A 21,965-nucleotide genomic window follows, 5' to 3' on the forward strand; every position below is an offset into this window, starting at 1 on the left:
CCTCACAGTGGGGCAGGGGGTGGGCGGGGGCAGGGCTGCAGGGCCCAAGGGGAGTTTGGGGTAGGACGGGTGGGAGACCTGGCCAGATCTGAGGCAAGCACTGTGGGGCTGGACCCTCTGATGCAGGGTCAGTGGCCTTGCAGTAGTGCTCTCGCAGCATCAGGGTGGCAGAGCAGAGTCTGGGCTCAAGCAGACTATGTGTCTCAGCCTCCAGGGCTGGGACAGGGAGGGGCTGAGGGGGCAGCAGGGTAGGGGTGAGAGTATGTCTAGCCACCCTCACTGCTGCTTCTGGCAAGCTCAAGACCACACTGCCCACATAGCCCAGGTTTTGAAGGCTGCTGGCCCCCACAGGGACTCAGTCAGGAGAGGTGCAGGACCCCCGGCCATGGCTCCAGAACATCCCTCTGGGAGCGGCTGCTCAGAAGTGGTTGTAGGTACCACCCAAGGGTCCTGGCCCACCATTAAATTTGGAGCCCACTGTGCCAAGCGTCAGTTCTGCCAACTAGACAGCCAGTTACCTCAGGCTGGCATGGTCAGGGTTAACCTCCCCAGGCCATGTCCTTGCACCTGCTGTTCCGGGCTGGTCGGAGCCACTCCACCCTGCCTCCACCTCAAGACCTGCCAAGCTGAGGCGGCACCAAGAGCAAATGCACCCCCAGGCTAGCAGGATTCCAGGCCTCCTGCCACCTCGGCCTCACAGAGCACAGCCTGACCTACAGCCCCTGGCCTCTGGTGCTCTCTAAGGGCAGACACAGGTGTCCCCTGCAGGGGTCCCCGGGACAGACCCACAGCCATGCTGTGATCCAGGACACTTCCAAAGGAATGCAGGATAGAAGGTGTGCCCTCCGCCAGGGGCTGGCACCTCCACCCTGCCAGGCCAGTCTGGCAGGTTTACATCCTGGTTAGGACAAAGGCACACCCTGCTGGGGGCTAAGTGGTGGCCACGAGTGGCGGGATCCAGACAGGGCCACCTTGGAGGGGAGAGGGTGGGTGCCAGAGCCTTAAGGCTATCTCCAGATCTCACGGGACCCAGTGTAACCACAGCCCCGGCACCGGCGTGAGTGAAGGAGGCAGGGGTAGAATCCTTCGGTTGTATGCCCGACACTGTCTTCTGTAGCATGTGCAGCGTAGGCCACCCTAGACAGGGCCCTAGGGCAGCAGCTCTGGGATCACAGCAGCAAATGTGAGGGGCCAGGAAAGGGCCAGGGGGCCAGGACACAGCTGAAGCCAGGTGTGGCTCAAGGCCAGGGAATGCAGGAGCAGGACAATAGCATGGGTTCCAAAGGGCTTTTGTTCCCTGCAAGGACAGCCCTTCAGCCCAGAACACTTCCTCCCTGGGAACAGCAGCTCTGGGACTGGACTGGGGACACGGCTGGAGCAGGCCTACAACACTAAGTGTCAGGCCAGGGTGGACCCCAGGGGACTGGAGTGCATGCACCTCCTGGACTGAGCCTGTCTCCAACGTTCAGGCAAAGGTAGAGCTGTCTCACTCAAGCCCTTGCTTTGGGGGACACAGAGGTCATCTGCTTTCCAGGTGTAAGGTCATAAGCATGAGGTTTGGGACAGGTAGGCAAGTGGCCAGTCCCTCTGGCTGCCAGGTCACATTCACCTCAGACTTGGAAGTCCTTCACCTCTGCCTCAGGGTTGGTGGAGTATCTCCATCTTAGCCACACCCAGGCTGGCCCAGCACCCAAGCCAAGAGTGCAGAGGTGAAGGTGAGGGTGCCTTCTGAGGGCTAGGAGACCAGGTAGAGGTGGAGGCCACCCAGGTAGAGCTGAGCCCCACTGGGGGCCTCCCACAGCTACCCCTTGCTTACCACAACCTGAGTCGTCTTCAGGACAGACCCACAGCATCTAGTGGGGCTGGCTGCGTGGGTGCCCCCTCACCTGCTGTGGGGAGCCCAGGCCCTGTGGACCGAGGCAGAGTGGCCACTATGGGCAGACTGAGTGTGAGGGGCCCACACAGGCACCTGGATGCAGAAAATGAACTGACCGACTTTAATCTGAGTTCTGGTGGTGGAGACGGGTACAGAGACCAGGAGGCAGAACAGGGGAGGAAAGGCAGAGATGTGGGGGCCGGCAGGGTGTAGGAACACAGCAGTGGGACAGAGAGGGGAGCCCCCAGCTGTCCACCTGGGGTCACACTGGACAGGGCCTGCTGGGCACTTGTCAGCTGCAGCTCTTGGGCAGGCGGTAGACGCCAGCGGAGTAGATGAGCTGCTGGTCACGCACCTTCTTCTGCAGGTAGCCCTGGAGCTCCTGCAGGTCAATCTCTGCCAGCGCAGGGCCTGTCATGACGAACATGCGCAGCATGCTGTAGATGCGCTCCAGCGAAAGGCTCTCCAGGTTGGTCAGCATGGCCTGGATGTATGTCCAGAAGAGCTGTGGGGACAGCCGTGTATCAGGGGCTGTTCTCTGTGACCCTTGCCCACCTACCCATCCACCTGACACAGCCAACACACCAGCAGCTCCTCCTCCTTCTGGTCAGCCTGTGAGGCCATGCCAGAGTCACTCTCGTCATCGCTGTCAATGAGCACCATGTTGTCACGGTCCTGTGGCCGCTCCTCCTCAATGACGGAGAAGGTACCCGGCGGCTCCTCCCGCAGCACGCCTTGCTGCAGCCAGACAGACATGCGGCGCCGCAGCAGCGCCGCGGGCATCTTCACCACCTTGCTCAGCTCCTCCAGGGTCCAGCTGGCTGTGGGAAGAATGGAGCTGCTGGGGGAGCCACACCTGCCCCGCTTCCTGGCAGCCCCACGCTGCCTCCCTGAAGTCAGTGGGACCCACAGCACCCTGCCAGCCCTGGGAAAGGGAAGAGGCTGCTGCCTGCACAGCCCAGGCTGCTCCAACTCTCCACAGCTAGCTAGAGAGCTAGGCCTGGGCCTGCATGGTTGGGGCTGCCTGCTCACCTTGGTCCTGGAAGTATAGCAAGACCACTGCCTGCACAGGTGTCACTGCCACAGACAGGGTGCGGTCAGCCAGCTCCACATCCATGGTCACCAGGCCCAGGGTGTGCTTCCAGCTGAGGGTCCGCATGGCCTGCGGAGAGCAGGGGTCGGCATGGGTAGCGCCAGGCCCAGAAGTCTTGGACCAGATGGCAAGGGGCCCCCACTACTCAGTCACTGGGACTGGGGCCACTGCTGTAAACTATAAACTAGCTCACACCCCCGAAGGTCTGAATCCCTGGCACCCCGGAAAGTGACTGTTACAGTTTTTGTCTGAGTGTCCCCCCAAAGCCACATGCAGTGATGGGGCGGGCTTTTAGAGTTTATGATTGATTCATGGGCCAATGCTAGGATTATGGAAGTGAGTGCTACACCTGCCCCGGGGTGGGTAGTTTGCACACAATGTAAGGTGGGGAAAGAGGCTGCTTGCTGCTGCTCTTCCTTTTTGCTCTTTTGCTTTCACTGTTTTCCGCCGCCAGGAACTGCTGCCCTCTGCCATGTGCCTCTGCCTTGGAGCCAGCTGAGTATGGACTGAAACCTCCACAAACTGTGAGCTACATAAACCTTTCCTTCCTTCATTTTGGGCATTGGGTATTTTGTCTCAGTAACGAGAGAAAAATAACCAAGACAGTGACCTTGCTTGGGAAGAGCTGGTCAGACAGAATCAGCTAACAGGAGGATGCTGAGGACTGGTGTCCCCACAAGGAAGAGGACAAGGACACGAGGTGCTTCTCTTGAGCGCTCACGGTAAAACGAGGGATGTGCACTGGAGTATGGAGGAGACAACAGAAAACGTGGCTGAACTGCATCCCACTGCAGGCAGGAGACCAGGACTTGCAAGGATGAGCCTGAGTATCTATGTGAAGACTTCCAAGCACAGTGTGGAAGGTGCAGTGGGTTTTTCTTTGCTGAGAGAAAAGGGAGAGACTGGAAAAGGACATACTAAGCAAAAGGGAGGCAGGACCTAGTGCCTATCCAGGCAGGTCTACAGACACAGTGAAGGAGTCCAGCTGGTCAAGCATCTGCCGAAGAGGGGCGACCTGTGAGTCCAACCCACCCCTGCACAGCACCCAGGGCAGATGTGTCGGAAGCTGTCTGTGGAGGGCCCTCCAGCATGCCGACTTGGATGCTGGGAAGTATGGAAGGAGCCAGCATGGCTTTTGAGAACTTTATTCCAGGAGCAATACTAATTCCCTGACTGAAAAAGGTCAGAAGAGACACTCAAGGGCAATGAAACACTGAAGGGCAGAGTCACAGATGCCCACAGAGCCCAAGCTGGGCTGCAGCCTTGGCATCACTCAAGCCCCCTGCCGACTGCAGACTTGACTGGCACATGTGGCTTCTTCCTTCATCTCTGCCTTTGGAGATGGGAGTGTGCGGTCCTAAGCTGTCTCAGCTTGTGTTTAGGGAGCAGACACCCGCCCCAGGGGGCCTAGCCTCCAGGTCTCCTCTGCACCTGCCCGAGACACAGCTGAGACGCTGAGATCTGGGACTCAGGAGATGCTGAAGGGACTGACTTTTGGCTGAATGCATTTTACTATGGGAGGCCATGAAAATGGGGGACCACAGAGCAGGCTATGAGGGTTGGATTATGTCCACCAGACACGCTGCTTAAGTCCTGACTCCAGCACCTGAGAGTGTCCCCGGCTTGGGGAGTCATTAAGTGCGGGGCTGTCCTAGAATAGGGTGGGTCCTCAACCCAGGATGATCACTGTCCTTGACAGACACAGAAGAGATGCATCTACCCTGGGCCCCCGGGGTCACTGGATGTTGGAAGAGGCCAGAAGGGTCCTCCCAAGAGCCCCAGAAGCATGACCCTGCGACAGCCCCACTGTGGGAATAAATCTAAACAGTACAATACGTCCCTGGTTTGTGGTAGTCATGGGTGCCCCATACCAATAGGCACCCAGAAGGGCTGGGGAGAGGGCACTGAGCATGGGGCATGAGCCACCCAGATACCCCCAACCAGAAAGGGTGCCGCAGTGAGGGCTGAGCACCTGCAAGGGCCATGCCGGCCTGGCTGCAGGATACCAGGCTCTCCAGAGCCTGAGCCGCTGTATCGGGCAGCAGCTGGGCTTAGGCCACCAGTGCCCGTACCAGCATAGGCCCCCTCAACCCCTCCCAGGTTGCCCTCACCCTGGCACCCACAGACCACAGGCAGGGCAAGGCTTTCCACATGCAGAAGACAGAGTCAGGCCTGACACTGCTTCCCATCAGTCAGAGGAGCTGCCAGCACTCACACAGCCCCGCTGCCATGCTACCTCCTCCAGGGGCTCTCATGCTTCCAGGCTGGGGTCTGCTGCCTGTGACCCGGATCTCCTCCCCTCACTTCCTCTGCTAACTTTACCAGTGTGTTGAGCTCCCCTCAGGCCTGAGCACCTGCTGGGCTGCCTCCTGTGGCCTGGGACTCAAACTCTACCTGGGCTGGGGCTTCCAATCCCTTCACTCCTAACAGGACTGACTTCGAGTGGAGGAGGGAAGGAGGATGTCAAAATCTGGCCCCCAAGCCCCATGCCTATGTGGCTACACTGCCCACCTGGACTAGGGTCAGCTATGCTGCCAGGGAACACATGCTACATGGGCTTGGGCCATTGTGCTGGGCACACTGCTGCCACTGACCAGGGATGGCCAAAGACAGACCCCTTCTTCCTCTATGTTTTGTTTTTTTTTTTCTTTTTCCGGTACCGGGAATCAAACTCACAACCTCACGCTTGCCAGGCAGGCACTGTGCCGCTGAGCTAAATCCCCAGCCCTCTTCTTCCTCTGTGTTGCCCTGAGCCCTGGGCCTCCAAGGAGCTGCTGCCCTAGTCTCAGGACCCATGGAAGCAGCTTTCCAGGACAGAGGTCATTACGTTGTGAAGGCTGGGCATGCTTGAAGGGGATACCTGTAGTAGAGACACAGCCTCCAACAGTCAGGGGCAGCGGGCAATGCCTGGCACGCCAGCTGGAGGCCAGAGTGTCACAACAGAGGAGAGGAAGCTCAGAGGGCTTGCTCTGGTTATGGGATCCCTACAGAGCAAGAGGATGATCGAACTGCACATGCACCTCCGAGCAGTGTGGGCAGCCATGCAGCACGGAGACCCAAAGCCTCCAGTTAGAAGGCGGAAGGCAGCGGGCCCAAGAGGCAGGGGAGGTGTGACCAACGAGATGCCGAAGGCCACCATACCTTCAGCTTCTCGTATTTCTTGCAGTAGACCTCCAGGGCGGCCCTGATGTCCTCAGGGACCTCCAGCTTCTCCTCCTTGAATGGGGGCCAGAACTCACTGGACAGGATGACGGCATAGACCCCAAACGGTGGCTGCTCCTCCACAGGCCGCTTCTCATCCTCCTCGCGGATGTTGGCGTTGATGCGGCGGGAATCTGCCATGTCCTGGAGTGGAGACGGCATCTCATGAAGGCCCAGGCTGGCGAGGACCAGCCAGGGGTTGGCAACTCTCTGTCCGATGCTTACCTTCAGCATGACCTCACAGAAGTGCATAGGGGCTTCGCCAAACCGCAGTTTCAGTAGCTCCACGTTGCGGATCTCCCTGGAAGGCATATTTCTGGGAGGGCTGTGGGGTGCCACCCCTACACCCAACCAGCACCTCCCTGGGTGGCCACCCTCAGGTCAGCTGGGCCCTGTCATCCTTTCATCCTGGCAGTCAGGAGCAGTGGGCTCCAGTGCCCCCTGGAGGCCAACCAGCACCTCACAGGCCTCACCGCTCAGGGCTGAAGCTGAACTGGTGCAGGAGGCGGTCTGCAAGCAGGGAGCGGTACTCATTGATGAAGAGGTCCTTGCTGCCGTAGATGCTGACCAGCAGGCTGATGATGTCCGAGGAGCGCCGCTTGGAGCTTGACTTCCCTGGCACAGCAGGGGAGGCACACCAATGACACCATGACCAGGATGGTGATTCCAGACCTGCCCTGCTCGACAATGCTGTCCAGCACACTGAGAGCTCACTTTTCAATGCCCTCACAGCTGGAGCAGCCCAGCACCTCCTGGGACACCTAGGATTGGATCCTGGGGACCTGCTGGCATCCCCAGGCCCCTCCACTTTCACAGGGATGCCCACGCAGGCTCAGGGAACAGAACAAAGGCCTCTGGATTTTCAGTAACAAGGCAGGGACCCACCTGCCCTCAGGGACCCCTAGGGTGGGGCCAGGCACAAGATGAGGCCTGCAGGGGCTGCCACCTGGACCTTCCCTGAAGGCTCCATAGTAGATCACAAACCCCTCCTCTATCAATGACCACTGCAAGGGGCAGGGCCAGCAGGTCCCTCCGAGACTGGGATAGCCAGACGCATGGAGCAAACGGCAAGTTGATTGTGTGAGCAGGACCCCTCATTCTCCCTGACAAGACCAACACCCACAGACACACATGGGACCTGAGCCCCACAGAGGCTGAGGAGAGGCTGGAGGGGCAAGCTGACCTGGATCGGCATCCACAGGGTCAGGGACCCAATCTTCAGGCTCGCCGGAGTCATCCTCACTGTCCTGGCCTGTCTCCAGGCTGGCTGGGTCAGTCTTGGACAACTCAACTGCCAAGTCCCCAGTCCCATCCGAGTCCCCAGTCAGCCCAGCCACAATCTGCCGCACCGTGTCCTCGCGTGTCCTGCAGAGTGAGCGCGGCTGTCCCTATGGCATGTGGTACTCGCAGCACCACCCTTGCCTGCCCTACTGTGGTCAGTGCAAACTCATCTGACTCCGGAAGGGTAGAAGACTGAGCTGGCTCTGGGAGCAGCAGCAGAGGCAGAGACAAGAAGCCCCACAGCCAGGCTGGTCAGGGCTAGAAGGCAGCAAGCCTGAGTCCAGAGCAGGTGCCAGACCCCACCAGATGCTGTGGCTCAGGTCCAGGGATCCCTGGCACCTACAGCCCTGAGTCCAGGGCCCTTGGGCAGCTGTGCCAAGATACCTGTTTAAACACATTCCCCTCACCTACCACACATGGTGGTCCCTGGTCCTTGGCATGGCAAAGCCAAGGTGGTGCAGGACCCAGCCTTCTTCCCTAGTCTGTCAGGGCCTCTCTCTGCTAGGGGGCAAGTGCTAAGGAGGGGCCCCATGTCACTGTGCACATGTGGCAGTTCATGTGGGGACAAGGACGGGCTACCAGCACAGATGAGAGAAAAGGAGCCCACTCCGCCCAGCTAGAAAAACCCTGTGCTCTGGTTTCCCAACTGCCAAGCGTCCCTCAGCTCACTGGATGAGAGCACAGAGCACAGAGCATCAGGGGCTCGTGGGCAGCATGGACGAGAGCACAGAGCAGTGTTGGGGGCTCGCAGGCAGCACAGCCTACCTCAGGTAGCGGCGGATGGGCTCACAAGCCACCTCCAGGATGACCATGGAGGGATCCAGCACTCGCAGCGCCTTGATGGCCGAGATGTAGAGAGTGATGATGTCACATGTGTTGACGCCTGCAGCCAGGAGGAGGAGCCCGTCACACAGCATGCTGGACAGCAGCCTCCCAGTGCCAGCACCTGAACAGGCTGGGCACACTAGTCAGGCACTCTAGGGGCAATGCCAAGACCTCATTTCTGGGGCCAGGGTGACTGCAGAGAGCCACTCCTCAGATGCCCATCCCCTTTCCACCCATTTATGAGTGCTTTGTCCAGAACTTCCCTTCTCCTGCCAGTTTGCTCTGAAAAGACCACATACAACCCCAGACCAAGCCAGGCTGACTTTCTCCAAAGGTGGGTAAAGCTGAAGGCCCTCCAACTCCCCAGGAACCTCAGAGCATTGCTTCTTAATCCACTTCTTCCCCAGGCCTACAGATACAAGGCTGGGAGCTGAATCCAAGCCCCGGGGCTGGCCACACATGCACCTGGGTGGAGAAGCCGTGTCTCCAGGGCAGCCTTGAGGGACACAAGCAGCTGCTGTCTCTGGTCGGTCCTCTCCAGGCAGTACTTGAGGTCCTCAATGGCTGGCCGGGAGTCTGGGAAGTCTGAAAGAAAAGGGAAAGCCCTTAGGGAAAGGTGCGAATGTGCACACACCAGCATGGAGGCCAGCGAAGGGTGTACATGGCACAAGAGTTCACATGGCCAAGTGGGGCCCAGGACAAGAGCAACCTGCCAGGCACTGGAAGCCACCCTTAGCATTCATGCATGCTGCAATGTCTGACCCTAACAACCCCCTGGGGCAGAGACAAAGGGCCACCTCTGGGCAGAGCACACACCACAGCACCTTCCAGCACCCTGTGCACCTGCCCTGACCCACACCCTGGGCCTCAGTGGAGAGGGTCCAGCTCCGTGAGACTTGACTGCCCTGCACACACTGAAGGGGGGCACCCCAGTGTGGACCAGGAGGGGGACAAAGCCAAGCAGCTAGGAACGCCCCAGGCTGGCAGAGGGCCCTGTAAGGTGGAACAGGGGGTGGCTGACCTCGGATGATGCTGAAGAGCTCCTCGATGCGCAGGCTGGCATAGATGCGGTAGAAGAACCTCTGCACGTGGCAGCGCCACCGGCGCAACGTGCTTCCAGCCTCGGGGGACGCAGGCCGAGCAGGGCTGTCCTGCAGGAACACCTTGCCCAGCCAGCCAACCACCCTCTCGATCCACTGTGGGAGAGCACTGGCAGGTGAGGCATGGGGATGCTGAGTGAGCCCTGTCCAACCCACAACTACCTGCCCTTTGCCTAGGGCTGAGGGGAGCCCTTGCAGGACAGCAAGCCCCCAGTGGGTCCCTGATCCCATCAATCTTCACGTCCTCTCACACACATCACGTCCATGACTGTCTCGGGAAACACGAACTCCAGCGTGACACGACTGCATACAGCCTGCGTGCAGAATCTGGCAGGTAGTGGACCTACTCTCAGGACCTCAGACATGACCGCCAAGCCCTACTGCTGTGTAAATGATACAGTGTAAGATGAAGTCATCTCTTAAGTGCGTGTAGATCTACAACAGGCCACACAGACGCACAGACCAGCTGGCCACAGAACTACCTACAGTGCCCTTTCTCCACACCAGGCACCTGAGCCTCTAGGGCTCATGCCCACTCAAGCCCCCCAATACTCACTTTGAACACTCCCCCCTGTGGCTAATTTGTATCCTCAGGACACATATGGAAGCGGTGGAGAAGAGGATGGGAGAACCAAGAACAGAACCACACGCTACAACCAAGAGTTTGAGCCCCCAGCTCCATGCTAGAGTGCAGGTTGGTGGTAGGTTAGTCCACAAGGGAATAGTCAAGTGAGCCCACCCTCAGGTAAAACAGAAAGAAGAGAGGTTCCAGGCACCACCCCTATCAATGAGCCTGGCCTTGCTGTGCCTATCAGGGGACGGTCCTAGGAATCTGGACTTTGTACTGCCCCCGGCCACAAGACTGGGCACAGAACTGTCAAACATGCCAAATTCATCTTTGCTAATGCCAGCGTGCAGAGAAACTGACCTCTACCTAGCACTACGAGCTTCAGCGAAGGCTCGGTCCTCATCCACCCGGGACTATCACCTGGGTTAATTCTCAAGTCAGGGTCAGGGTTGCTACGCATCTTGTTCCCACCCCTTGCAGGGCACAGCACAAAGCAGCAAACGCTCACCTTGTGGAACTCACGCAGGAAGGAACGCTCATACTCGCCTCGGCAGCGGTCCTCCATCCTCTCCCGGGTGACCTGGTGCAGGGTGGTGGTCACTGCCTCAGCACTCACCCGCTCCAGCAGACTGAGCCTGTGCCTAGAGAAAAGCCCTGCCCATGGAGCACCCATAGCACACAACTGCCCCTCACCCTGCAGGACCCGTCTGCAGAACACAGCCAGTGCTCACATTCCCCCAGCCCTCCTGGACCTGTACCAGTGGCTTCAAAGACAAGCTGCTGGGAGCACAAAGCACTGGGAAGGTGCTGTGCTTCTTGCCCAGCTGGCCTCTGGTCAGGCACGGTTGCTGGCCTTCCCCATGTGACCAGCTGGTATAGCTACCAGAACCCAATCTTGGCTACTGAGGGCACTGATATACCACTGCTCTGCTGCACAAATTATGGCCACTGATGCCTAAGTTTTCAGGGCAGAGCCCAGTCTACAATGGCAAACAGAACTCTGGTAGAAAAAGGTTGCCATATAGTTTTCACCTGGGATAAACCCAGCAGAAGCCCTTAGCATTTATGTGTGTTGAAACATCTGACCCCTACACCCTCAGTCAACCTAAGAGACTCTTCCAAACAGCTACACTCCTGCACTTTGTTCAACGTGACAAACCACCCCAAGTTGCCACAGAGGACGCGACAGTCCATGGACAGTTACAATGGCTCCTCGCTCTAACATCTTTTCCTCTCTGAAGGACTGGAAAGGGAATCTGCATGCCCACACACTGGCCTGGTCTCTGAAATATTCTGAAAAGAAGACATGGCAGGCCATCGTTCAGTTAGGAGGCAGAAACTCCCTGAGAGGGGGCCATCATTTCTCCCTCAGAGAATCTACAAAAAGCACAGCAGAATTCTGTAAAGCCCAGGAAATCTGGAATGAAATCTACTACTGCAGACACTGGCTATGGGGGATCTTAGTAAGAGCAAAGCTGAAACCCTGGGAAAGGTATGTCAGAAAAGAAACACCTTCCAGAAGGTGTGTCTGGGACAGAGCATACACTCGCTAAACAGGGATCCTTGGGACCTTCCCTCTCTCACGTTCCTGGCTATCAGAACATGCAGGAGACATCACCTTCCCTACCAGCTCACCAGCTCTCTGTAGAAGCCGGCTGGTTCCAGGGAATCAGGAGGGACAAGGGCACAGCCACCAGGCAGTACTCACAGGACTTGGCTGAGCTGGTGAAACTGCTCCAGGGCCTGGCGGCACCAGCAGTGCTGCTTGTCACTGCCACACCCTGCACACAGTGGGCTCTGCAGGAGCCGATAGTACCGCCGGCGGGCGTATCGGCTGTCCAATTCCCCTTCCAGTTCTGGGTCTGTGCCCCCTTCCCCTTTCCTTTTACTCTGCATATAGACTCTTAGGAAGCGCCCATAGAGGCGCTGGACCATCTCCTGGAAGGTCCTGGGGGTGGAAAAGAACAAGACTCCCCGCAACACGGTGTGGACCTTTTCTCGAAGCCCTTGAGCACCAGTGCCCATCAGCAAGCCCAAGCGAGTCCATTTCTCCAAAAGGTCTAGGCTACGCAGGTAGGGATCCAGGCGGCTCTCCAGCAAGCCGAAAGCGTCAAGGAGCAGCAGAAGGCATTGGGGCTCGTCGGCAGAGTTTTCGCGCTGAGAGATGGCATTCCAGAACTCGGGCGAGATGTTAGCCTGCAGGTCGTTCTGCAGCACCTCCACGAACCACTCCTCCAGGACCGAGTGCAGACCGTGGCCCCTCAAAACCTCCACCGCCGCACGGAGCTCCTCCTCCTTCGGCGGAACCGCACCGCTGGTCCGGGAAGATGCCTGGAATGTGAAGAACGTGTAGAAAGGGGATACAACGGAGGTGGGGAGAGGAGGGGGCGGGACGGAGCCGAAGTGAGGATGCGGAAAGCCCGATGCCCCACCCGCAGCTGATGTTAGAGCGCTGCCAGGGCAGCCGAAAGAGACGGGGCAACAGAAGGAGGAGGAAGGACCGCTGCGGCCCGCGGACGAAGCACGGTGGATCCCGCGCCGGGTCCCGTGAACTCCACACGGGCCCGCCGTTCTTTTCCTGAGCCTTACCAGCCCCAGAACAGCCGGCGGCACTAGCCCGGTGCTCACGGTATTCCAAGCCACTAACAGCTCAGGTCCAGGTCCGGGCTTGCTGTTCCCAGACACCGCCGCCGCAGCCTCGGCAGCCTCCTCAGTCTCCATCTGCGTCCACTAATTACAGACCAGCCAGATGCGGCGCAGAGGAATGACGCAGCGCTTTAGGCAGCGCATAAGAATGACGCATGAGTAGACGCAGCGCAGAAGGAGGACGTAGGCATAGACGCGGCGCGCCACCGTGACGCACTGATGGGCGCGCAGCGATGACACCCAGGCCTGCGCGCGGCGATGACGCACAACGTCCGGGCAGGCGAGTCGGTTAGAGTGGAGGGGTGCGGCGCCCACCATGACCCAGCAGGGCGCGGCGCTGCAGAACTACAACAACGAGCTGGTCAAGTGTGAGCCGGGGAGAGCGGGCGGACGGCCGCAGGGCGGGGGTCTGGCCCGGGCCGTGGCAGGGGGCGGGTGCCGGCCCCCAGCACCGTCCTTGGCTCCGGGCTCACAGCGTTGTGCCTGCCCGCCTAGGCATCGAAGAACTGTGTCAGAAGCGGGAGGAGCTGTGCCAGCAGATCCAGCAGGAGGAGGATGAGAAGCAGCGGCTGCAGAACGAGGTGAGGCAGTTGACGGAGAAGCTGGCCCGTGTCAACGAGAACCTGGCGCGCAAGATCGCCTCTCGGAACGAGTTTGACCGCACCATCGCGGAGACGGAGGCCGCCTACCTCAAGGTGGGGCTCCCAGCCTCGGGCCTGTGCCCCTCGCCGGCATTGGGGGCTGGGGCGGCGCGACCTGGGCCGCCGCAGGCAGAGACAGCGCGGCTGTCTGTGCGGCCCACCGAGTCCAGGGTCCTCACGGTGTTTATTCTGCACGAGGAGCAGTGTGGGGTGGAGCGCAAGGTGGATCGGGGCTGACCCAGCCTGCCTTTCCAGGGTGGGAGGACTGGGTGTGGGACAGGTGCAGGAGGGAAAGAAGGATTCTGACTACCCTCCTTGGCCCCGTTGGCCACAGCGCCCACCCAGATCGGGCACTTGAGTGTGAGCCTCGGGGCGGTGGGATTTTCCAACAGGAGGAACACAGGCAACCCTTTTGCTTCTGTGGCCCTAGATCTTGGAGAGCTCGCAGACTCTGCTTAGTGTCCTGAAGAGAGAGGCCGGGAACCTGGCTAAGGCCACAGCTTCAGACCAAAAGAGCAGTGGAGGCAAGGACAGCTGACGAAGCTGGGTGGGCCGGGGCAGGCCCTGTCTCTGCTGTGCCTGTGATGACTCAGCCCCTTGCACATCTGTCTTGAAGCATCTTTGTTCTTCACGGTGGCAGCTCCCTTCTCACATTTCCAGTGCCCAGAGCGGCAGCTGCATCTCCACTGCTCTTGGGTGACAAGAGCCCTTGGCACAGCGAATGGGTGGAGTCCTCATTCACCTACAAGGAGTGTGGGACAGTGGGCTCTATGTCAGCTCCACATGGGGCCTCTGAGGCCCCTGTACTCCCTTGGGGTGCCAGAGAGGTCCTGGTTCTAGTCTAGTCACAGAAGTATGGGAGCCCTTCACTTTGTCCCTGATCAGCTAGTGGGGACCTGGGTTCAGACAAGTGAGAAAGAGTGCCTCCTTCACCCTGGATCCCAAGCCTCAAGGCCTGGCCCCGGGGCCTGTGACTGTCAATAAAGGTTGTCTTTGCAAAGATCTGTACCAGCTTGCTGCCTGCCTGCAGTGTGAGTTGCCAGCACCCCTCCACCCCCCAGGCTGAGTCAGAGTAAAAGCCTTGCCCAGCTGCAGGCTCTTCAGGGGAGGGGGCTGCAGTGGCTCTCCCTGTGACTGCCCCTGTCCTTAGGGATGCAGAGCTGAGAGTACAGGGCAGCAGCAACCCTCAGCTCTCCCAGCAGAACCACTGGGCTTCTCTCCTGAATCCAGCACACAGCCCACCCTCCTGTGAGGGGCTCTGCCACACCAGAGTACCTAGCCCAGAGCCTGTCCCAGGGATTTCTGGTGATTGCTGAATGTGCACATCTGCCACTCTGGACCTAGGTGCCTCTCAGCAAGGACTGGGGTGCTTCACCCAGTTCCCTTCCTCAGTACCACAGTTCTGCTTGGCCTGAGACACCACCACTGCTGCCAGGGCCTAATGTCCCCCTTCCTGCAGCCACATATGAGGTGTGGCCCACTCCCATCCTGCTCTGAGCCCTATTACTGCCCAGGGGCTGGCTGGGAGGCATGTACTAAGCTGGACAGTCCAGAGAAAGCTGGCCCGTCCCTCCTGGGGACCTACTCCCCTCCCTCTGGAGCCATCAGGCAGCATCTCTGTTACTGGATTCTGCTCTCAGATGCTCGCATTTGACACCTGAGTATGTTTTGCCACTGGCCTTAGTGGGCAGCTGAGAGCATGTCTCATGGGGAGCACTCCAGCCAGGCCTCAGGAGCCATGTGCTGCCACAGCCTTGCTGCAGGGTAATGGGTCAGAGGCTTCCATGCCAAACAAGAGGCATGGTTCCCAAGACCTCTACCCTGCTACTGTGCAGCACCCATTCTGCCCTACCCGGGCAGTGGGCCCTCAGGGAAGCCTCTTCAAACCCAACAGCGGCAACACTCTCTCCCTGTGTTCTCTAGCCCCTGGGTCACAGTGTCCTAGACTCCACACAGCAGGCTAGCTCTCACTCACAGCGTAGAGCTCTGAGACTGCAACCTAGAAAGCAGAGAATAGGCCATGGGATGGCAAGGGCCGAGACCTCAAGGTGCAAGGGTACCAGACTCAGGCCACCCAATACCTTCATGGCCTAGGCACCCAAGGAGTGCCATCCCATTCTCAGGCTGAGGACTAGTAGGGGAGGCAGAGGCGGCCTTGTCCAGTGCTGTTTATTGAGTCTGACATCAGAGGCAAGAAAAAGCTGCCGTCAATCAGAAAGGGTAGGAATGTGAGCTGAAGGTGGGGGCTTGAGTCCTGCAAAGAACAGCAGCTCCTCATCCCGGACGTGCCCAACAGCGCTGGGCACAGCAGGCAGGGGCTGGAAGACAGCCTTGGCAGCAGGACAGGGAAGCCTGGGGCTCCCGGTCACAGGTGTGCCACCATCCAGCAGGCCCTGGCCCTCCCCACAGGTACCTCCCCGTCACCACTCTTAGAGCCCTAACATCAGGAGCCCTGCTGCTTCCCAGGCCAGCACATCTCAGCCATGGGAAAGAAGGGGGTGTGGAATACAGGCAGAAAACTTCTGGGCACTGCCCAGCTCCGGGGCACAACAGCTGAGGATCAGAAATAAAGGGCGGGTTCACTGCGGAAGTCCGAGAGGTCATTCTGACTGGCAGGTGTGAGCTGAGAAGAGACAGAATGCAGTCACTCAGTCTTGTCCAGGTGTCACCATCCCCACCCCTGCCAGATAGCCCTGGGGTTGTAAGCGTCCAACCCACTCTGCTGGACTCACCATGACCTCCTTCGGCGGGGGCTCCACCTCGCATGGGGCCTGCACTGGTGTCTGTTCCTGCCACTTGCTGAAGGCCATGGAGTGCTTAGGAGTGTAGCTGGACAGGCCTGTGGGCCCAGGCACACATGCAGGGACACGTGGACAAGGGAATAAGCAGCCCAGCTCCACCCTCCCAAGCTGCTCGTGCCGGCAGGCGGGCACTCACCTGACTTGCTGTCCAGAAGCCGGGGGCTCTCGGGTCCCACGCTGCTCACAAATGTGGCCCGGGGCAGGAAGAGGGCAAAGGGCTTCTCAGTGCTGGGACCTTCCTCCTCTCCTTCTTCCTCTCCCTCCTCACCCTCCTCCTCGTCCTCAGCATCCACCTCCTCCTCCTGCACTAGGGAGCTCTCGGAGGGGTACTCGAAGGTGGTCTGCAGGCTCTTGTCATTGAAGGAGATCTTCATCTGGGGAGAGAGGCACATCTGGCACACGGCCCCTGGTCACCCGAATACAGGGTGCTGAGGGGCACTTTCAGCTCTCAGGGGCCTGCTTGAGGTAGGAGATTTCCTCTAGCTGGAGGCCGGGACCACCCATTCTCCCTCTTAGCACATGATACCATAGCTCCTAAAGCCAAATTCACGTTCTGTTCTTCCAAGCAGGAGCTACCACTCTGCTGAGGGCTACAAAAGCAACTGGTGCCATGGAAGGCAGCTCCAGGCACCATGGTGGCTTCTACAGGCCACCCTGCTGCCAGAGTGGCGATGGCGCAGGCAGGGCCAGGGGGCTGTGGGTGCCCTCAGGATCCCCTCTTGTGACCTGGGCTGGAGGGGACAGCTCAAGGCTAGGCCGTGCTGGGGGTGGGCTGTCCACAGGAGCTGAGCACCTACCGCTTGCTCAGCCATGCTCAGCCCAGGCACACACAGCAGGTCGGTAATGAATATGAGCAGCTACCGCCTGCGGCAGATGGGAACAGTCCTGCTGGGGCTCGAAATATTAAACTCCTGGGCACAGGACACCAGCAGCCAGCTCAAGTTCCCCCACCTCCCCGGAAGGAGCCGAGGCAGGAACAGCCCCAGGCAAAGAACCAGGGCAGCCCAGGTGCAGCAGAAGAATGTGGCCTGGCAGGAGGGCCAGATCTACCCCAGCAGCTAAGGCAGCACAGGGCGGCAAGGAGCCTGGCACAGGCTGTGGGAAGATACCGTGGCCCCCAGGAGCAGGGCACTAGCAAGAAAGGCACATACTCGTGCCTCCTGTCCCTGCCCACAGCGCAGGCCACCACACTGCACACCAGGGAGGGGCTGTGTGTTGCCCGAGCTCCTGCAGTCCCCATCACAGCACTTGGTGTTGCACCTGGGCTTTCTGCACAGATGGGCAGGCGGTGAGGCCACCTGGTGTGGGAAGGCACACTATCCCTTGACCTGCCCTGCCTTCGGGCATGGCTGCCTGGTCCTTCAGCTGTGGTCCCATGGGAGGCCGGGCAGGGTAGGGGCCGGGCAGGTGGAGCAACCATCACAGACCACAAGGATGCAGCCTCCTCCAGGTGGCTTGGGCATGGTGTCACCTAGTCCTCCTGGACAGATACCCAGGAGGGTTCAGAGCAGGATGGAAGCCCCATGGGGAGGGGGACCTCGTCAGCGCTCATTTATGGTGCTATCCCTGCTATCCCCATCCCCCTCACCAAGCCCAGGAAAGAACAGCTGCCCGGGCCCAGCCGGATTAGTGTGCCCTAGCTAGTCCACATGACCAGCTCTGTGCAGGAAGCCGAGGGGGCTGGGCACACATGTGGGCATGGAGCCTGGCACAGCCTGGCTGGGTGAGGGGTGTGCTCACAGGCTGTCTGCCCCAGCTGCCACCCTTGTCTCCTCACAGCCCAGGTCAGTGGGTCATGGGACACTGTGTGACTCATGCTACTGGGGTGAGGCACAGCTTCCAGACCCCTGATGGGATGGGTGTGTGTGTGGTCAAGGACAGGGCTGTACAGACCAGTCACTGGCCTCCAGGGGACTTTGCCCGTCGCACCCAGCATGAGGGCAGGTGGCAGGAGAACCTAGACTTTCACAGGGCCCTTTTGTTCTCTTGCAGACCTCCCTGCCTGTGCATGCCCAGCTTGGGTTACTGAAGGGTGTCCCCTCTGGACTCAGGGCCAGCGAGCTGGGCTCAGCCTGCTCCGCCACCTGCGGCTTCCCATCCCCCACTCAAAATTCCCATGAGTGACAAGACCACACCAGCCTAGCTGGGATGTCCCCAACTGCTTGCTCTCTGGAGCACACTGGCTGGAGCAGGGGCCACCATTCCCAGGGTCACCTGTGGGAAGGGGAGGGGAGGGGAATGAAAGATAAAGGACAGGTGCTGGAGACTGGGCAGCACTCTGAGGGAGGGAGCTGGGGAGGGGCTTTGTGCCGGCGGCAGGCCCTCAGGTCTGCAGGCAGGAGGGGGCCACAGAAGTTGGGGTAGAAACTCCATGCAGGAGGGTGGCAGCACCAAGTGTTCAGAACTGAGCCTTGGGGACATGACAAGCTCTGGGCAGAGGACTAGGAGGTGGGGAGGGGAAGAAGCAACCAGACAAGCAGGAGCCAGGCCAGGTGGCGCTCTACAAAGAGGAGAGGCGACAGCGCCCAATCCCTGGGGAGCAGTGTGAAGAGGGGAGGACACCCCACCTGCGAGGAAGCAGGGTGGGGGTGGGGAAGCAGCAACCTTCAGCAGTCAGCCCAAAGTGTGGCGTGAAGGGCACCTGGCTCCTCTGCCCGAGCAGGTGGCCCCTGAGGAGCACAGGCTGGGGAGGCAGCCCCCAGTCTAGAGCAGGGCTGTAGTCCCCCAAGGCCAGGCAGGGGCGTGATACCCTCTGCTGAGCTGCCCCTCACCTGCACTCTGAAAAAGCCACCAGCCCCTCTCCCCACGTCCCTGGGGATAGCCAGCCACAGAGGGACCCAAGGGAGCCATCAGCCCAGCCCACCCAACTTCTCACAGGAGAGGCTGCGACCCAGCCACAGGCTGGCCAGAGCGGCCAGGAAGCCACCCTAGGGATCCATCCTGGGTACTCATAGCCAAGGACTGCAGCAGGAGGGGCACACAGAAGGGGTAGAGTAATGGTGCCCTACCTTGTGCCATGCTCAAGAGGCTAGGAGCCTCAGGCCCATCCCCACCCAGCAGGCACACAGCACTCGCTGGGCAGGGCAGCTGGTGCACACACAGGCAGGACATCATGGCCAGCAGGCTGTGCCGCTCCAGCAGGGCCCTGCCCGGGCTGCTTGGCCATACCAGGCATCCTCCATCTGGACCCCCAACCCCTCAGGCTGGCACAGACACCAGGGCAAGCTGCCAAGCCAAGGCTTACTTCTCCATCTCAGCCTTGCCTCCCACTACTCCTTCCACCCCTGCTGTGCTTGGGCCCCACCTTGTCCTAATTCTAACCCAGCCACAAGTGACCCCATGGCTTTGTCCCTGGCAGGAGGCCGGATGACCAGACTCTTGGCAGAAGAAGCCAGGCTGATGGTGGGTGGGCAAGCCAGGTTAGGGGCAGGGTTCCAGAGACAGGAATTCAGCTCCAGCCCCACAAGCTCCATGACCCCGCAAGCCCCAGTCTACTCTACGTGAGGGGCACTGCCATCCTTTCTACTTCTGGGACAACAGTGGGGAGGGGCTGCCTCCTAGAGCAGCCAAGGTCAAGATCAGGAAATGAGAAGAAGACAAGAGAACAAAAGGGACTGGTGAGCTGGCCAGGGGCGGAGACAGGCCCAAGTGCATCATCAGAGATGTCCACCAAGGCAGATGGAGCCACAGGAGGCCAATGCCCTTACCCAAGTAAGGGAAGACAGTGCAGGCAGGGTGGAGCAGGAAGCAAGAAGGGAGAGGAAGAATCAAAAGAGAAAACAAACCTCTTTACAGGGAGCCACAAGGCACTGTCACTACAACCCTGTCTTCCCAAGAAACGAGGCTGGGAGAAGAGCTGGCTGGAGGGACCCTGGGCCCCAGTGGGCTCAGAGGTGTATCCCAGGCGCCGCAAGGCTACATGGAAAGACACACTGGCCTCAGCTGATGGAAGTCTCTTAGGGCTGGCCTTGGAATTTGCCCCAGGGACAAGCACAAGTCCAGGAACAACAAGGAAGAATCTGAGGAACGCTTTCCCTGTGCCCAGAGGGTTCCAGGCTGCTGGCCACGGCCGGCTAGGTCGTATGTGGCCCCCTGGCCTTTGGCTGGAGCCTCTAGCCAGGAGGCACTGTCTGCCCAGGGCCCCTCCTCACCAGGCCAAGCGCACACGCAGTGCTGTGCACACTTGCACAACCAGAGCCTCCCGAGGGGAGCTCCCCAGCTGCCTGATGACCTCTGCTGCAAGCTGCGTGGAGCTGGAGGTTTGGAGTTGCCTCAAGGTGGGGGTTGCCCAAATTATGCCACTGGCCTGCTCCCGAGCCCCTCTGACCCTAGTCACCTGCACAAGCCAGACTAGGGTAGAATCAACAGGCTCAAACTGCTCCTTCCAGCTGGACCCACAAGGGTTCTGGCCTGCTCAGCTAATTCCAGCTGGAACCATAAGAACCAGCAGGAGAAGAGCCCATGATGTAGCTCAGCAGAGCAGTGTCTGGCAGAACTCTGAGTTTGATTTCTGGTACCAAAAAGTATTTCTTTAAAAAAAAAAAAAGAACCAGCAGGAGGCTGGCACAGCCTGCCCCCCACCCCTCCACCACACACATCCCCAAGCCCCAGGCCCCAGGGCTGCAGCAGGGCTTGATCCTGGTGCAGACCACACAGTCCGGTGTTCTGGTCGCTCAGAAGCCTTTGCCAGGCATCCTGGGAACAGGCTGCAACTACTCACAGCTCCGGCACCTGCCACTCCACTCCCTCCTGCCAGCAGGAGGCTCCAACCACCCCCCACCCTCCACTGACCTTCTTTCTGGAGGCTCCTGCCTTGAGGAGACAAGACTTCTGCAGGGCCAGGTAGCCACCGATCACCTCGATTTCATGCACAGTGGGGTAGCGCTTCTTCAGCGTGATCTTCAGGGCAGTCTGGGGCCCCAAGAGACTCCTGGGCTCTTCTTCCTCACCCTCCTGCGGTTCTGGCTCCCGGGTGGCTTGATGGAGGTGTAGCTCATGCAGGGACCCCGGCTTCCTCTTGGGCACCACCGTGAAGGTGTTACTGCCCCGGTGCTGGAGCTCTGAGATGTGTCCGGGCCGGGCAGGGTGCAGGTGGCACTGGGGAGGCACACCAGGCCCTGAGCAGGGCAGTTTGGCTTCTTGGGGGGCTTCCTCCTCCGAGTCCACCTCATCAATGAAAGTGACGGGTAGTCCTGGCCTCCCAGGCTCCTGGACATTCTTGGCCAAGCTGGGAACGCCCCAGCCCTCAGCAGGTTCAGCTTCAGGAGTGGCTGGGAGGAAAGGGGGCGGGGAGGATGGCCTCTGCCACTTCACAGCCGAGTCTGTGAGCGAGGTGCCTGGCTGGGGGCAGCCCGCATCGACACCCCACTGCACTTCCACCTCCAAGGGGCTCCTCCTCAGAGCAGATGCACCATCCTCACTGGGTGCCGGCTGGGCTCCAAGCTCCTGGCTCTGAGAGACTGGACTCTCTGCTCCCTTCGGCTGCTCCACAGACGGCCTCCCTTCGGGGGGAGGGGCGGCAGAGTCTTTCCATTTGGGGATGAACATGAAGGAGTTTCGGGAGTTCACACGGAGCGAAGCCAGGGCACGAGCTTGGAGGTCCCCCAAAGGGATGGTGTCCATGTCTGGCTTGGGGATCGGCTTTATCACGAAGGAGTCGTTGGCGCTGGTGGCAGAGGAGACCCACTGGCGCTGGCTTGGAGTGGCACTAACAGGGCGGGGCACATGGGCTGAGAAGGCAGGGGACGCGGCTGGAGTGGCACTCGGGGTCCCGGGACTGGGGGTCGGGCGGAGGGGGGGCTCCCCCGACTCCACCTTTGGCTTCCATTCGGATTTCCACTCGCCCGGCACGGGCGCGGGGCCTGCAAGCCCGTTGGCAGGGCTGGATCGAGGCGCGGGGGCCGCGGGCCCGTTGGGGAGCGGGCGCGCGCCGG

At 60.0% G+C, this 21,965-nt stretch overlaps 3 protein-coding genes across 3 annotated transcripts in view; 1 reads left to right on the top strand and 2 right to left on the bottom strand.

Moving 5' to 3' along the window:
- Window positions 1–1,983: 1,983 nt before the first annotated feature.
- Window positions 1,984–12,765, bottom strand: Anapc2 (anaphase promoting complex subunit 2). The gene is made up of 13 exons (XM_005408582.2): window positions 12,534–12,765; window positions 11,653–12,275; window positions 10,453–10,585; window positions 9,298–9,472; window positions 8,742–8,861; window positions 8,217–8,334; window positions 7,354–7,535; window positions 6,644–6,785; window positions 6,396–6,471; window positions 6,111–6,314; window positions 2,909–3,038; window positions 2,462–2,697; window positions 1,984–2,381 (listed from the first exon to the last, which is right to left on the bottom strand). Exons 1-13 carry the CDS (start codon window positions 12,663–12,665, stop codon window positions 2,169–2,171), a joined length of 2,484 nt encoding a protein of 827 aa, XP_005408639.1. The 5' UTR covers window positions 12,666–12,765; the 3' UTR covers window positions 1,984–2,168.
- A 54-nt stretch (window positions 12,766–12,819) lies between these two features.
- On the top strand, window positions 12,820–14,233 carry Ssna1 (Sjogren syndrome nuclear autoantigen 1). Its single transcript, XM_005408581.2, has 3 exons — window positions 12,820–12,958; window positions 13,086–13,285; window positions 13,662–14,233. The coding sequence occupies exons 1-3, from the start codon at window positions 12,907–12,909 to the stop codon at window positions 13,767–13,769; spliced, it is 360 nt and encodes a 119-aa protein (XP_005408638.1). The 5' UTR covers window positions 12,820–12,906; the 3' UTR covers window positions 13,770–14,233.
- Window positions 14,234–15,382: 1,149 nt separating this feature from the next.
- Window positions 15,383–21,965, bottom strand: part of Tprn (taperin) — a gene marked incomplete in the record, with an annotated part of 9,075 nt that continues 2,492 nt past the window's right edge. Inside the window, 4 exon segments of the mRNA XM_005408661.2 lie at window positions 15,383–15,854; window positions 15,964–16,070; window positions 16,169–16,406; window positions 20,824–21,965. Of these exon segments, the coding sequence (XP_005408718.2) occupies window positions 15,792–15,854; window positions 15,964–16,070; window positions 16,169–16,406; window positions 20,824–21,965 (1,550 nt within the window).

The sequence above is a fragment of the Chinchilla lanigera genome, unplaced genomic scaffold, assembly GCF_000276665.1.
Source record: "Chinchilla lanigera isolate Chin_1 unplaced genomic scaffold, ChiLan1.0 scaffold00112, whole genome shotgun sequence".
Taxonomy (NCBI): domain Eukaryota; kingdom Metazoa; phylum Chordata; class Mammalia; order Rodentia; family Chinchillidae; genus Chinchilla; species Chinchilla lanigera.

Bases quoted from the DNA above. Each gene is read 5' to 3' on its own strand.
- Ssna1 (XM_005408581.2), top strand. From the start codon at position 12,907: ATGACCCAGCAGGGCGCGGCGCTGCAGAACTACAACAACGAGCTGGTC. The intron at 12,959-13,085 runs GTGAGCCGGGGA...CTGCCCGCCTAG, and splicing joins CAACAACGAGCTGGTCAAGT to GCATCGAAGAACTGTGTCAG. The intron at 13,286-13,661 runs GTGGGGCTCCCA...CTGTGGCCCTAG, and splicing joins CGGAGGCCGCCTACCTCAAG to ATCTTGGAGAGCTCGCAGAC.
- Anapc2 (XM_005408582.2), bottom strand. From the start codon at position 12,665: ATGGAGACTGAGGAGGCTGCCGAGGCTGCGGCGGCGGTGTCTGGGAAC. The intron at 7,536-8,216 runs GTAGGCTGTGCT...CTCACTCTGCAG, and splicing joins CCCATCCGCCGCTACCTGAG to GACACGCGAGGACACGGTGC. The intron at 3,039-6,110 runs GTATGGTGGCCT...TGCTCTCCGCAG, and splicing joins AGAAATACGAGAAGCTGAAG to GCCATGCGGACCCTCAGCTG.